The sequence below is a fragment of the Neophocaena asiaeorientalis genome, unplaced genomic scaffold (assembly GCF_003031525.2).
Source record: "Neophocaena asiaeorientalis asiaeorientalis breed wild unplaced genomic scaffold, Neophocaena_asiaeorientalis_V1.1 scaffold112, whole genome shotgun sequence".
In the NCBI taxonomy this organism is placed as follows: domain Eukaryota; kingdom Metazoa; phylum Chordata; class Mammalia; order Artiodactyla; family Phocoenidae; genus Neophocaena; species Neophocaena asiaeorientalis.
Genome location: NW_020175413.1, coordinates 289450 through 303253, shown reverse-complemented (window position 1 = coordinate 303253; position 13804 = coordinate 289450). Strand labels below are relative to the sequence as shown.

The window sequence follows — 13804 nt, the reverse complement described above, 5'->3', positions numbered from 1 at the left end:
AAATGCAATTTAAAGGGGCCGAAGCTGCCAGGTATCACATTGCATTCCAACCACATCCCAAGGGCTGTGGGATAAACAAACTCGCTCATTACCTGAGGAGACTTCAGGTTTCCTCTGAGAATCTGACAGCGCAGATTGCAAAGCTTTTTATCTAGGATCAGGCTTTTTTTTTTTCTTTTTCTTTCTTATAACAGGTGCACCTGAAAGTATTAACAAATCAGGGAATGAATCAGATCTCCAAATATGTGGAATGTGGGATTTATAGTGTGTGATCCCCTCTAAACAGTACGTTTGATGTCCCTTTGGCAGGGTTACAAGACAGACACGCCTGGACCAAATTCCTCTCCATATTAGGTCAGTTTTGATTACAATCGCTGGCTAAGAATCTTCATTTAATCCATTTCATTTTTACTTAAAAATAAGCTTCTGATGTTTGACTTAACTTTAATACATATTTACAACTCAGATTTCTATTTTTAACAGGATTAATTTTGCTCTAAACTGGAAAATGAAAGGATTATGTAATCTGCTTTATGAAATTGAACAAAAATTGGTGCTGCTAGTCATATTCAACAGGATGTTCGACACATTTTTGAGATATTTTTGCTTCTTGAAAATCACTGGTCATCTAAATAAGTTGAAAACTTATACTGTATTTCTACATCTTTGGTGTTTTTCTTCAATAACACAAAATACACTACCTCTATCCATGTATCATGTGTATTGAAGAGTATAGAGATGCTGGATTCAAAGTGATCTAGGTTCAAATCGCATCCCTGTCATCTCCAGCCAAAGTATCGATAACTTTGGGCAAGAGACTTATCATTGATAATAAGCCTCAGTTTTCAAATCTGCTGAATGGGGGTAAGAATCACACCTACCTCATTAAGTTTTTGTTAGAAACTACATGAGGCATGCTATTCTCTTAGCTTCTAAGAAATGACACTGACCTACACTTCTGGCTTATCTTTCTTTTGTCTGGGTTCCCGCTCAGCTCCTAGACCTCTACATTGGTGGGAGGCATCTGGGCTCAGTCCTTGGACCTCTTCTCTCTAAACTTACTTCCTATGTAGTATCTTCTAAGACTCATGGTTTCAAATACCATCTACTTGCTGATGACTCCCTAATTTTTATCTCCAGCCTGGGCTTCTCCCCTGAGCTCCAACGTGTGTATCCAACAGTCTACTTCACATGTACCTTTTGATAGACAGATATCACACGTCCAAATCCATGATCTTAATATACACCAGCACTGCCCCCAAACCAACCAGATCCCTCTGTAACCTGCCCCATCTCAGTCAATGGTGACTCCATTCTACTGGTTGTTGAGTCGGTGGCATCCTTGAGTCCTCTTTCTCTTACTGTCATCACCTAGTCCATGAGACAATCCAGTCAGCTCTACCATATATACATAGCCAGGATTACACCACTTTTCATAACCTCCAATGCTACCATGCCGGCCCAAGCCATCACTGTCTCTTGCTTACATTTTACTGTAATTACCTCCCAACATGTATTCTTGCTCTTGCCCTTGATCCCCTACAGCGTATTCTGTTACAGACTAAGACACATTGTGTCACTCCTCTGCACAGATGCACAACAGCTCCCGGGGAGGGGCACAGCCAGCATCCTGAAATCTTCAAGACTGATGATATGAGGCCTTCCAGCCCCACGTTGCTAGTCACTTTGCTGACCTTGTGTCATTTCTTTGCCCCGTTTTCTCTGATGCACCCTCACTGGTCTTCTTGCTCTTCTGCAATCACATCAGACATGCTTCCATTTACCAGCCTTTGAAACTGCTGTTCCTTCTGGTCAGAACACCATTCCGCTGGATATTAATATGGCCAGCACGCTCACTGCCTTCATAATTGACTCAAAAGTTACCTTCTAAGTGGAGCTTTCCCTGGCCACTCTGCTAAGAATTCCTGTGACTTTTCTGTCTTCTCCAGCTGAAATGAGGCCAGGGATTTTGGTTGATATTGATGAATTCTGTATCCCTAGGGTCTAAATCAGTGCCAGTACCTAAGAGATGCTTAATAAATAATTAAAGGAATGAATGCACCCAACAGTGTAAGTCACTGTCTACTCTGTATTCACACTTCCTAGCTATCAGTGACAAATCTCCAAAATCACAATCCTGAAAACGCAAACGCTATTTTTCAGTCTTGACTTTGTGCTTTCAGTGAGCAAACCAGGTGGCTCCAAACTTTACGATGCCTGGAACGGTACCAAGCATACAGATTTAGGTATGGAGGCCAAAAGCTCCAAGATTCCTGATCTCTCACAAAGGTTAGAATCGGTCCCCACACCTTTCCTGGACCATAGTTTGCTAAATTCTAAATAGGGCCAAGGATCTTATGCAACCCAAGTATTTATGCAGAGTTATAGAATAATTTGGAACTCAAAAACCCACCAGCAACGATTTGCATGAAAAAACCTTTAAATGAATATTTAAAAGTATGCATTTGAAACAAAGTAATTCAAACATGAAAAGTGCTCGCTGTAGCTCATAAATCAAGAATCTTCAATGGCACAACGAATTCTTTTCCCACCAGGGAGCAAAAATGAAATCGTGTCAGAGAATTTGAGGAATGGATGGAAATGAGGAGGGAAGTGAAGGCACATAGGATTGTGTTGAACAACTGAAGTTCTCTTAATTCTGGCCAAAGCCTTCCTACCCACAAACAGACAGACAGACAGACAGACACACACACACACACACACACACACACACACACGCATCATATCCTCAGAAACATTCACTCCAGATATTAGAGTATAAGCGATCTTCACAACACATTTACTTTTAAAGCCTCTTCCTACATTCAGTGACATAAGGAGCTGTCAGGCTCTCTCCCCGCCCCATTCACATCCCCCCGCCACCAGACCCACACTCCCTATTTTTACTAAAGTGATAGAGTGGAACACGCCCAAGTTTAGCAAGTATGATCACTGAGATAAAGAGCTGCAAGCTAAGACTCCTGGTTTCTTTCCCCAGGTCTGTGCAGGGGATGAAATGGCCTTTAGCAAGTCACCTGGGCCTCTCTGGGGCTGAGCTGCCTCTTCTCTCTGGTGGCTGGGAAGTGGGTCCTGGGGCTTGAGTCTTCCACAAGCTCCCCCAGGTTCCCACTCCTTGCCACGACCTAGTAACTTATTTTACACACTTCTAAAACAAAGTTTCCAAACTTATATAAAAGAAGATTCCACACAGGTCTCCCTAGCCCTGTCTTCCAACTAGATTGCCACTCCTGAGTCCCTACATAATAGGTATTTGGATACTGGCACTAGGTTGGCATCAGTGAGTGTCACTTCCAAAATTCTATTACAGAGAGAGAAGGAGTGAGTGAGAGAATAAGCATTCTTAACAGATTTGGGGGGCAGCGGGATTGCAGCCTGCGTCCTGCTATGCCAGGCCAGTCCACACCAGCAATTACTGTGTTGAATTGAAAAGGCCCTTGGACATGCCTCTCGCATGCTTCCAAGTTCCTTTTATTTAATCTTATTTATCTTCACAGTCATCCATTTATGTCAAGAAGGGAAACATATGAGTGCAGCATGTTACTAGAGTGACACAATTACCAAATACCTTCAAAAGAGGAAAAAAAAAAAGACAGTAAATCCGGGTTAGTTGTCAGATGTTTTAGGAGACACAACTTTAGTCGTTCAATCATAGTGTCTTGTTTAAGCTGAACATATGGTGCTACCAGCAGACACTCGCCAGTTCAGCCTGGTTTTTGATGGGCATAACGACCAAAGAAGTGTCACCTCCTCTGAACTGGCAGAGAAAAGCAGGCTTCATCCCAAAACCCCAGTCCAGCCCAGCTCCCCCGTCCCTTTAATAAGCAGGCAACAAACTCAAGGGACTTCATCACTGGTTACTTTTTCCCCATTGCTGGAATCTATGTAATTTCAATGACAGGTATGGGAGCGACCTTTCCTTTTCCCAGTGACTAAACTTAGACAAAATATAATAAATTCGAGCCATCACAAAGTAGTAAAAATTCAAGGCAATTAGTCATGGGTTAATTTTTCATTACCACTTAAATCTTTGTAAGGTGAATATCTGCTTTGGGAAAACTCCTTACTTTTTTCTACAACTGAATGTAGATAACTACCTGGGTGATCACAGAAACAGTGTTATTTTTATTCTCTGCACTCTGTCTGGATACGATCAACAGGTCTATGTGATTCTTTTTTTTTTTTTTTTTTTTTTGCGGTACGCGGGCCTCTCACTGTTGTGGCCTCTCCCGTTGCAGAGCACAGGCTCCGGACGCGCAGGCTCAGCGGCCATGGCTCACGGGCCCAGCCGCTCCACGGCATGTGGGATCTTCCTGGCCCGGGGTACGAACCCGTGTCCCCTGCATCGGCAGGGGGACTCTCAGCCACTGCGCCACCAGGGAAGCCCTATGTGATTCTTTATTAAACTTGACTATAAGGATGGATATTTTCCTCTTTAGATTGGCGGGGGATGGGAGGGAGAGAGAGGGAGAGGGAGAAGGGGAGCGGGGTACAGAGGGAGAGGGAGAGAGAGAGACACAGAGACAGAGAGAGTGAGAGAGAGAGAACACTAAGAGTTTGGGAGACTGCATTACTTCCAAACAGAAGCAACCGATAGCTTTGAGTTCAGATGCTACCACAGCCTACCTAGGGACACCCTGGCCTTCCCTTCCTTCAGCGGATGCTGAAAACCTGCCCACGGACACGCCCAGCCTGAGTTGGCTCCAGCCCAGCCGCCTGCCTGCCTCATGCCCGGGGCCCCAGCACTCGCCCAGGCACCCCCGGGGCCGAGCCGCGGGAGGCGGGCGGCGAGCCCTTTACCTGCCAGGCTGCCCGGCCTCTGGAGGGTGGCCGTGGCATACAGCTCCTGCGTGTGCTTGCCGTACGGCTCGGACGCGTGGACCAGACGCTTGGTGGGCGACAGGGTGGCGTACGTGCCGATGGTGGAGCTCAGCTGGTGGATGGGCGAGGAGGAGAGGGTGGACTGCACGGTGGGGGGCGAGGTCACGCGGATCGGGGACAGGCCGGCCGAGGACACGACGATGTTGATGGGCGAGCTGGTGCTGTAGGACTTGGCCAGGCGGCTGGGCGACTGCTTGGGCGAGGAGCCGCGCGGCGCGGCGTAGGAGGCGCCCTCGGGGGCCGAGCCTCCGCGCTGCAGCTTGGTGGGCGAGCCGCCCTGGGGCGCGTCTGGGCCCCCGAGAAGCAGAACCGCGTGGGGTATGGAGACGCACGCGCCCCTCCGGCCGCTTGGGAGCGGCTCCTGTCCGACCGAAAGAGAAAAACAAACAAACAAACAAAAACCGGAGAGCAAGGGGCGGCTGACCAGGGGATGGGTATCCCGTCTGACAAGTGGGACACGTATGCTGCTCACAAATCTCAGAGGTTTCTGGAAGAACAGAGGCATCGCAATAGTCTCCGAACGCTTTGAAAAGGCCAGCCAGCGGGGCCATCGGGATCTACTTGCAGGCAATCCCGATCTGTTAGTTTTAACGAGAAATTCAGGCGTCCAGCCTATCATCCCCCACCCCTCCCCCACTCGCACGGGCATTTCATTGGATACAGTTTCTACCTCTGAAACTGGCCAAGTTGCCTACTTATCTGGAGAACGTAAGAAATAAGCATACTTCGTGGAGTTTATTCTGTTGCCATTTTCCCGTTGGTTCTTCTTTGTGGATAAGTTAAAAGGAGGGGAAAATATGAAGTCGGAATAAATATGCTTGGGCTTTCAGGCTTTAAAAGAAAAAGCATTTCCAGAGGAAGCAGAGCAGTTGTAAAAGACTAAAAAACCCTCCCTTTTCTAGATTTTAACGCTGGGCTCCAAATCTTTCAGCATCTCTCTCTCTCTCTATCTCTCTCTCTCTCTCTCTCCCCCGCTCGCTTTTAAGAGCCCCCTGCAGTTGTGTCTTCAAATTAAAAGCCAGTTGCCTCTGGTCGATTTTCAAGAACAGAAAAGACAACAAGGGCTGGGGTGGAGCTGGAGAGACAGTTGGAGGGGAAAGCACTTTCCTTGAATCTGAACCAGAGATATATTTGCATTCGAATGAAAACACTACATTGTCAACCACTTCTGGGCAGGAGCTCTGGGATCTTCCAGGCTTTCCCGGAGGAGCAGAAAAGTTTTTTGAGAGCAGGCTGGTGTGAAAAGGGGGTAGGACTGTGTACACAGAAAAAGAGAAACTGGGGAGAGCAGGTTCTGAAATTAGGAGTGGGAATTAGGTAGGGAGGAGGACGTGGGTGAGATGGAGGGAAGGGGGAGAGAGACAGACCGAACAGATGCTCTCCATTAAGAGTTTCAATGTTGCCTCTCCACTCGCTTTGGAACTGCAATTGGCAAAAAACAGACCATCGCACACACAGCGTTTCAAATTTTATCTGGATGTCAGGTTCATGTGAAGATCTGAGGGAGTTAGTCGACCAATATCAAAATCCTCTATTAAGAGTATCCTAGATAGGAAGAGAGTCTGTTGAAAGACATTCTGTGGGAGATGTGTGTGTGTGTATTTATTCATATATGATGTATATATTTCACATATTTGCATATGTGGGTGTGTATATGTATGTATTTATCAATCCACTGACAAAGTTTCTCTCCTTGACCAAACTCTAGTCAGGTTCCTCTGAACTCCCTTCTCAATATGGCTCTACACTGCCCAGTTTTAGCAAGAATCCTCCACTCTCAGTGTCTGGTCACCCTCCATACCTGTTCCAGTTCCTCATTCTCCACCATCTCCCAGGCAATGTCGCATCACTCTGGCCTGTCTTCAGCCAGAATCCTGTTAGGTCTATTTAGCCAGAATCTCCCCCCAAGCCCCGACATTTCCTCTTAGTGATTTTCCACCCACTGACCTCCAACCTACTCCTTGGCTAAACATTCCTCCTTTTCCTTGTTGTTTTCAAAATTGAGCCCAGTTATATACTGAGGTCTCTCTTCCCCTAGTGCAATACTTAAATTCTTTTCTGAATCGAAACGGTATTTACTGCTTTAACTACTATCCAGTTCTGGTTTTTCTTTAGCATCACAAAGCAATTATTTTGAGTCCAACAGTAGGAGTGGAAGTAAAATGTAAGCTCCATGATTTTGTGCAGTAATGCGCCTCCAGCAACGAGAACAAGAAGGATTCATAGCAGAGATACCACGAATGTTTGTGGAATCAGTGAAGGAATGGTTAATAAAACTGGTCCCGAGGCTTTGGCGTGAGGGTTTCCATGGTGGAGAAGCTCTGCAGAGCTGGTGTGCTCACCTGGACCCCAGAGATATAGTCTAATATCATCCAGAGTCATGGTGGGGGGAGCTGCTTACATCTAATTGTGCTTCCCTCCCAGTAGAAGTTCTGAGCATGAAATGTATAGCCTGGGCTTCTCAAATCTGGCTGCATGTTATAATTGCCAGGGGAACTTTTGAAAAAAATCTCAGTACCCAGGCTGTATCCACTAGCCACTTAATTCAGGATCTCTGGAGGGGGGACCCAAACATCAGGCTTTGGGGAAGCTCACCAGGTGATTCTAATGTACAATCGAATATAAGAACAAGTCATCCCTAGAGCAGTGGTTTTCCAAGTGTGGTCCCCGTTCCATCAGTCAGCATAAGAAGTAGCAACAGCATCACCCCACATTTACTGAGTGGGGAACTCTGGGGGAGGGGCCCAGGGATCTGTGTTTTATCATGTTCTCAAGGTGATGATGATGCTTGTTTAAAGTTTGCAAGCCTCTGATCTAGAAGAGATTCTGATTCAGGGCTCTGAAGTGAGCCTGAGGGCCTGCATTGCTAACAATCTCCCGGAAGATGCTGCCGGTCTGAGAACTACTGCTAAGGTGCAGATAGGGACTGTCTCTCTTCACTTTTCTTAGGAAGCTCTCCTGGGGCCTGAGCAACATTCCACTGTGCAGAACCCAGCTGTCAAGTGACAGAAAAGCCTCCAACAGGAATTTCTGGAAATCTTTCCCACAGGCACATGAGGAGGAGAAAGAACCCCAGAGGGTCTAAGGAGGGTTCCCTGCTGACAACAGGACAAATACTTTTTGGTATGTCTTGGATATATAATATTAATAACCCTATGTGACATCAAAGATCCTATTCCCTGGTAGCATAGTTTTCAATAAAATAAATACTAAAGTACCCTAATATAAATTTAAAAAGCATCATGTAGTATTCTAGTTTTTAAGTATTAGAATAACATGGATCCTAGGGAAACCTTGAATAAATTTTGCAAATAATTTATTTTCCCTTTAACACGTTGGAACTTCCAACTGGAGAAGTGCTAACTCTGCTGAATATTATTCATAAGGATTGTTAAATGGCCCCCAAATCTATAAAAGTTTTGAGAACTGCCAAACTATTTCCAGGTATTTTGACAGGCTATAGCAACCAATTCAAAAACCTTTTAAAATACGGTAGGATCTTGGTGAAATGTTGCCAGTAACTTTTCTACAAGTAAAAAAGAAAAACATAAACAATAAAACTGTATATGCATTTTAAGATGGGTATCGTCTATGTTGGAAATGTTCTATATCTGTACTGTCCAATATGGTAGCCACTAGACACATGGGCCCTAGACACACGCACTGGATTTTAACACACATTTAATTTGAATTAATTTGAATTTAAACTGTCAAATGTATCTAGTGGCTACCTTCCTGGATCGCACAGTTAGGTAAGCCCTTCTGCAGTTTTTAATAAATAATCTGGGGGTATTATACTCCATTCCAATAGTCTACAGAATAATAAGTACCTAAGAATGGTCCTTGGCTAAACAGAAAAATCTATTTGTAGCATCAGTTGAACAAAGAGTAATATTTTGGGAGCTTATCTCCACTCTTGTGTTTATGTTTTGTTCCATTACATAATTTCATTTAGCAACTCTTAAGGATACATTTCAAGACAGATGCATGATTCATAGGATGGTTTATTATGACCTAGGTCATTGGATTAAAGATAATATAAGCACATTTCAACACACATAGAATTTCATCTACTTTACTGTCATGGAAGCTCAATTCTACCTTAAACATATGTTAGAACTATAAATAAAACTGTAAATCCAATGTTAAAGTTCTAAAACTTAACTTTTTCTTAAACTAATGACTATTACATCCTACTATTTGGAAATGTGTGTGTACAAGTGACGAGCTTTGAAAATTTTTTTACTGATAATGATAAATAAGAGATACATGATGATACAAGATTTTTTGGAAACATTTGGATAAGATGGAGCCCCAATACTGTCCTGGATCACACAGTACGGGCTACTGACCAGGACAATTCCTACTGGGGCTGTCATTCCCAGCTCTTTGAATCAGTCTCAAACCAAAGGACTACTTTAAATGTCCTTCCCACCCCTCCGAAGTGGGGAACCCATCTATGTGAAACTGACAAGGAAGCAGAACACTGTCAAGTAGATGCTCTGATTAAAGGGTTTCCAGTAGGCAGACCGGTGCACATTATCTTGACATTATTTTGGAGATCTAAAATTGCTATATTTTTGTTGTTACAGAATAATATCTGGCTCACAATTACATTGTTTGTTTTGTTTTGTTTTTTTATTGGGAAGTTCCAGCCCCCAAAATATGGCTCTCTTGGACCAGAACATGGCATTAGGCCTGAAGACTCAGCATAGCTGTTTCCTGACCTTTTCAGGTTGTATCTTCTGTAAAGAGGGTAGAGACAGCATAAGGGTGACAAGGGGGAAAAATTCTTCAAACTTGGAAACTTATTTAAGCCTCACTCTCGATTTGGCAGCACAAAAGACCAAAACAAAAACCCAATGCTTACAGCCAGTTAACAAGGGACTTGACAGCCTGAACTCTCTAAGGATTCGTGACTGGATCATGAGTTAGCACTGTCACCGAGCACAACCACGTTTTATAGAGCAGACCCATGGTTTACAAGCAGTCCTTGTGAAGACGCATTTAGACCTGCCAAGTTTCCTGGAATTGTCAGTGAGGCCCCTAACTCTGGGTCAGGAGGAATATCTGCCCAGAATGCTGGGCAGCCGGGCCAGCAATGTCAGGAATGGGAAGCTGGAGCCTGTGTTCTGTGGCCTCCCAGATGGGAGCCTAATGACTTGGGATCAGCAGTCTGCTCCCCCAGCAGACTGTGTTCATCACTTTTCATTTTCCTGGCATCACTCATCTCCCGGTTTCTCCCTTTTGTAGGTCACCCTGGTTGTAGGGACTGAGGTCACTGCCAGGAATGGTGCTCCTGGGCACAAACGGTGTCACAGAGGCAGAGCTGGAGAGTACGTTTCAAAGGAAGGCAGAGGCATCAGGGCCAGCGCCACAGAAGAGCCCAAACATGGGAATGGAGAGTGGATTTGGTGGGAAGGAGTCTGACTGGTGTTCGAAGGAATGCAAATGCAGATAGGAGTAAGTGGCGAGAAAATAATAGCGATGACCAGAGAACATTCTTTCAGTGAGTTAAGAAGCCTGAATAACTTCTGAATACAAACGAAAAAAAGAGGACATGGCTTTAAGATGACATCTTTGAAGAAATCCATTGCTAAGCCAGAACGATCTGGTAACACGATTTTGTAATATCAGCTACGCGCTGCTGATTAAAATGTCTGAGAATGTGTTGAACTTCCTAGGGTAAGTTGGCACAGGGTTCTAGGCTTGCACAGGAAGATGGACAGAGCCATCTACTCTCACAACTTGGAAACAAGAAGAAACCACCAACTCCAAAATGCCAAAGTCTCATTTCGGTATCATCTGAAGTGTGCCTGTAATACAATACAATGCAAGTAAAATGAATCTACACCCCCAAAGTAAGTTTTGTGCCCTTGACTCTCTGGGATGAAATCAATTTGCTTGAACACTACTATCATGGCTCCCCAAATCTCAGTAACTTCTCTTTTGAAATTGTCCTCAGAAGAAAGGCCACTCTCTAAATAATTCCCAAGATAGAAAATCCTGGTTCTGTGAGAAAGATTTGATTTTGGAAATAGCCAAATAAAATCAAGTGCCTTGTCTAGCAATTCCTTTGAGGAGTGCTGCTTGGGGTGAAAACTCATATGAAACGTAAAATGAAGAGACAGCTTCTGTGCACAGTTTACACACCATCCCTGAAGGCATCACCACTGGGATGAAGTGAGGAAAGGAAGGCTGGGTTTACCTGGTGGGGAAGTTACACTAACACTGAAAGGTGGTACCCAGAGCAAATTAAACTTAAGTAATTGCAAAATGAAGACACTTGAAAACAATTTCTTCCTCGGATGAGAACATCTCAATTAAATAAGAGCTATAATGTTTGAGATAATAATGGGGGCCACCCTTATTGCCTTCTCTTTGCATGAGGGCCCCCAAATTAGGGAGGATCAAGAGGGAGGGATGGAGAGAGAGAGAGAGAAAGAGAGAGAGAGGGAGAAATACCTTGCAAACAACATCACCCCTGTCACTGCAGGTAGGCAGGCAGAAGGAGAAGGGGGTGGTAGTGGTCCATTGCCCAGGATCCCTAAGTCACTAGTATAAACAGGGTAGTGCAGACTTTTGCACGCTGGGTACTGGTTTTTCCTTCCCTCTGACATCCCTTTAATAAAAGTATGATTAGGGTCATCATCAATATATATTCTCAAAAGTATTTCACGTGACCATTTCTATGGTCTACCAAGTGGAAAGAAAATTGAGAAGAAAAAACTAAAACAATGACATGAGTGTCATATAAATTTATCTTTAAGAGAGATTTTTTTGATGGCAACTCTTTCCAAAACAACATGAGCCTTGGCAAAAATACACTCTGTAAAACTTTTACTTCAGCAAGGGGCTCACTTAGTATAACTTTAATACCCCCAAACTTTTACTCAGAAGAAATGTTATAGTAAAACACGTACACACCCTCCCCACAACGAGAAATGTTTCAGTTATTGAAACCAGATTAAATATATTTCTACTGGAAAGAGAAAATGGATAAGATTTTAAAGCAGAGCATGGAGAAAGGATTTCCCACAGGTAATCTTCTGAAACCTACCTTAAAGACAAATAAGCTGCCAGTTTCCCACAGATATGCCAGACAACGTATACAAGATGACATGACTTCTCCTCTAAATGCAGCATAGTGTATACATTCTACACTAAAGACATCTCACCAATTTTGTGGTTTCCAAGTTTTTTAGTGACTTTTCTCTTTACAGGTGCTACCAGCAACAACTTCTTTCCTAATTCAACCAACTGGAGTGATGTCACACCAGCTCTCTGTATAACTTTTTGCATTCAGTAATCAAGAAGCAGGTGTTTATTGGGGGATTGCTGCCTCCTTTGAGCCCTGTGTGTCTCTGTGTCCATCCCACCACCATCCAGAGTTCTCCATCCCCTTGACCTTCACATCTACCTGATGTAAAAGTGCACCAATAACCAATGTTCCAAACTCATCAGCCTCTGGCAGGAGTGAGCAGATGGTGTATTTATAATTATAATATAGCACAAATGAGAACTTTTAAGACATAAAAGGCAGTGCAACATTAAATAGACAGGCCAGGTCAAAAGAAATGGCAAGTTGCTTCTCGAAAAGCTGACTGCTTTTTTAGTGTATCTACCACTGTTCAAGCTTTATTTTAATAAACTGTCATACAATTCTTAATTTCCTGCAGTAAGCAGACATTTCCTAGGATCATGAATGCACACAAGGCTCACTTCAGTTCTGCTGGATATGAAAGTGGTTTTAAAATCTTTCGGTTCCTGTACTTCTTTGCCAGTATTCTGTGTACAGGTGTATACTTTCTTATTTCTTGCTTATTTTGTTTCTTTGAGGAAGGAAACACTTGATAAGACTACTTTGTGTTTGGCCATGGGGAGAAACCAACATTTTTAGAGGGACTCTTCTGGGCCAGAAGTTTTACGTTCGGCATTTCATATAATGCACAGGAAATTGGATGTGAGTGGAAGCAGGCCAAACCTGGAGAAGGCCCAGTTTCTGCACCCATCCACAGCCTTTGCAGTATGAGCATCAAGAAGGCTGCAGTTTGAGGAACGTGATGAATATTTGGTGAACCCTGGGTCAGTCACTCAAGATATGGACATTAATTTTGTATGGTTTCCTCTCTTGCAGCAAGGCCATCTGATAGGAAGAGATAGACTTATATGCAACTAACTATAGGATGTTATATGTGAGACGACAAAATGATGCTTTCAACACATAAGTCGGGCCACGTTGTGCCTCTGCTCAAAATTCTCTGCCACCTCCTCTTTCCACTTCCAGTAAAGGACAAGGTCATCATGACGATCAACTGATGGCCAACTTGGCTTCCCATCTACTTACAAACTCCTGCTCCCCTCTCTGGCCACCTGGGCCTCCTTGCTGTCCTGTCAACATGCCAGGTCACCTCATCCAGCAGCCTCTGCCTTTGCTGTCCCCCAGACAGCCACACAGCTTCCCTCTCTTCTCCTTCATGTCTTTGCCCCAAACTTGGGGCAAAATTCATCACCTTCTAACAAACTATGCAACTTACTTATTCACTGTGTTGACTTTCTGAATTCCCATTGCTGCTACTAGAATATAAGTTCCTTAAGAACAGGGATCATGTCTGTTCTCTTTACTTCTCTAGCCCAAGCACATATAATAGCTCATGGCATACAGTAAGCACACATAACATCTTGAAGGCATTAAAGAATAGCCCAGAGGGGCTTCCCTGGTGGCGCAGTGGTTGAGAGTCTGCCTGCCGATGCAGGGGACATGGGTTTGTGCCCCAGTCCGGGAAGATCCCACATGCTGCGGAGCGGCTAGGCCCGTGAGACATGGCCGCTGAGCCTGCGCGTCCGAAGCCTGTGCTCCGCAACAGGAGAGGCCACAACAGTGAGAGGCCCGTGTACCGCAAAA

The 13804-nt window shown here is 44.3% G+C and overlaps 1 protein-coding gene across 1 annotated transcript in view; it reads right to left on the bottom strand.

The window, feature by feature from the left end:
- The window catches only part of CTNND2 (catenin delta 2), a 427936-nt gene that overhangs the window by 391553 nt on the left and 22579 nt on the right, over positions 1-13804 (bottom strand). The window contains exon 4 of the mRNA XM_024767199.1: positions 4819-5260. Coding sequence (XP_024622967.1) covers positions 4819-5260 — 442 coding nt within the window. The remainder of the gene's footprint in view (positions 1-4818; positions 5261-13804) is intronic.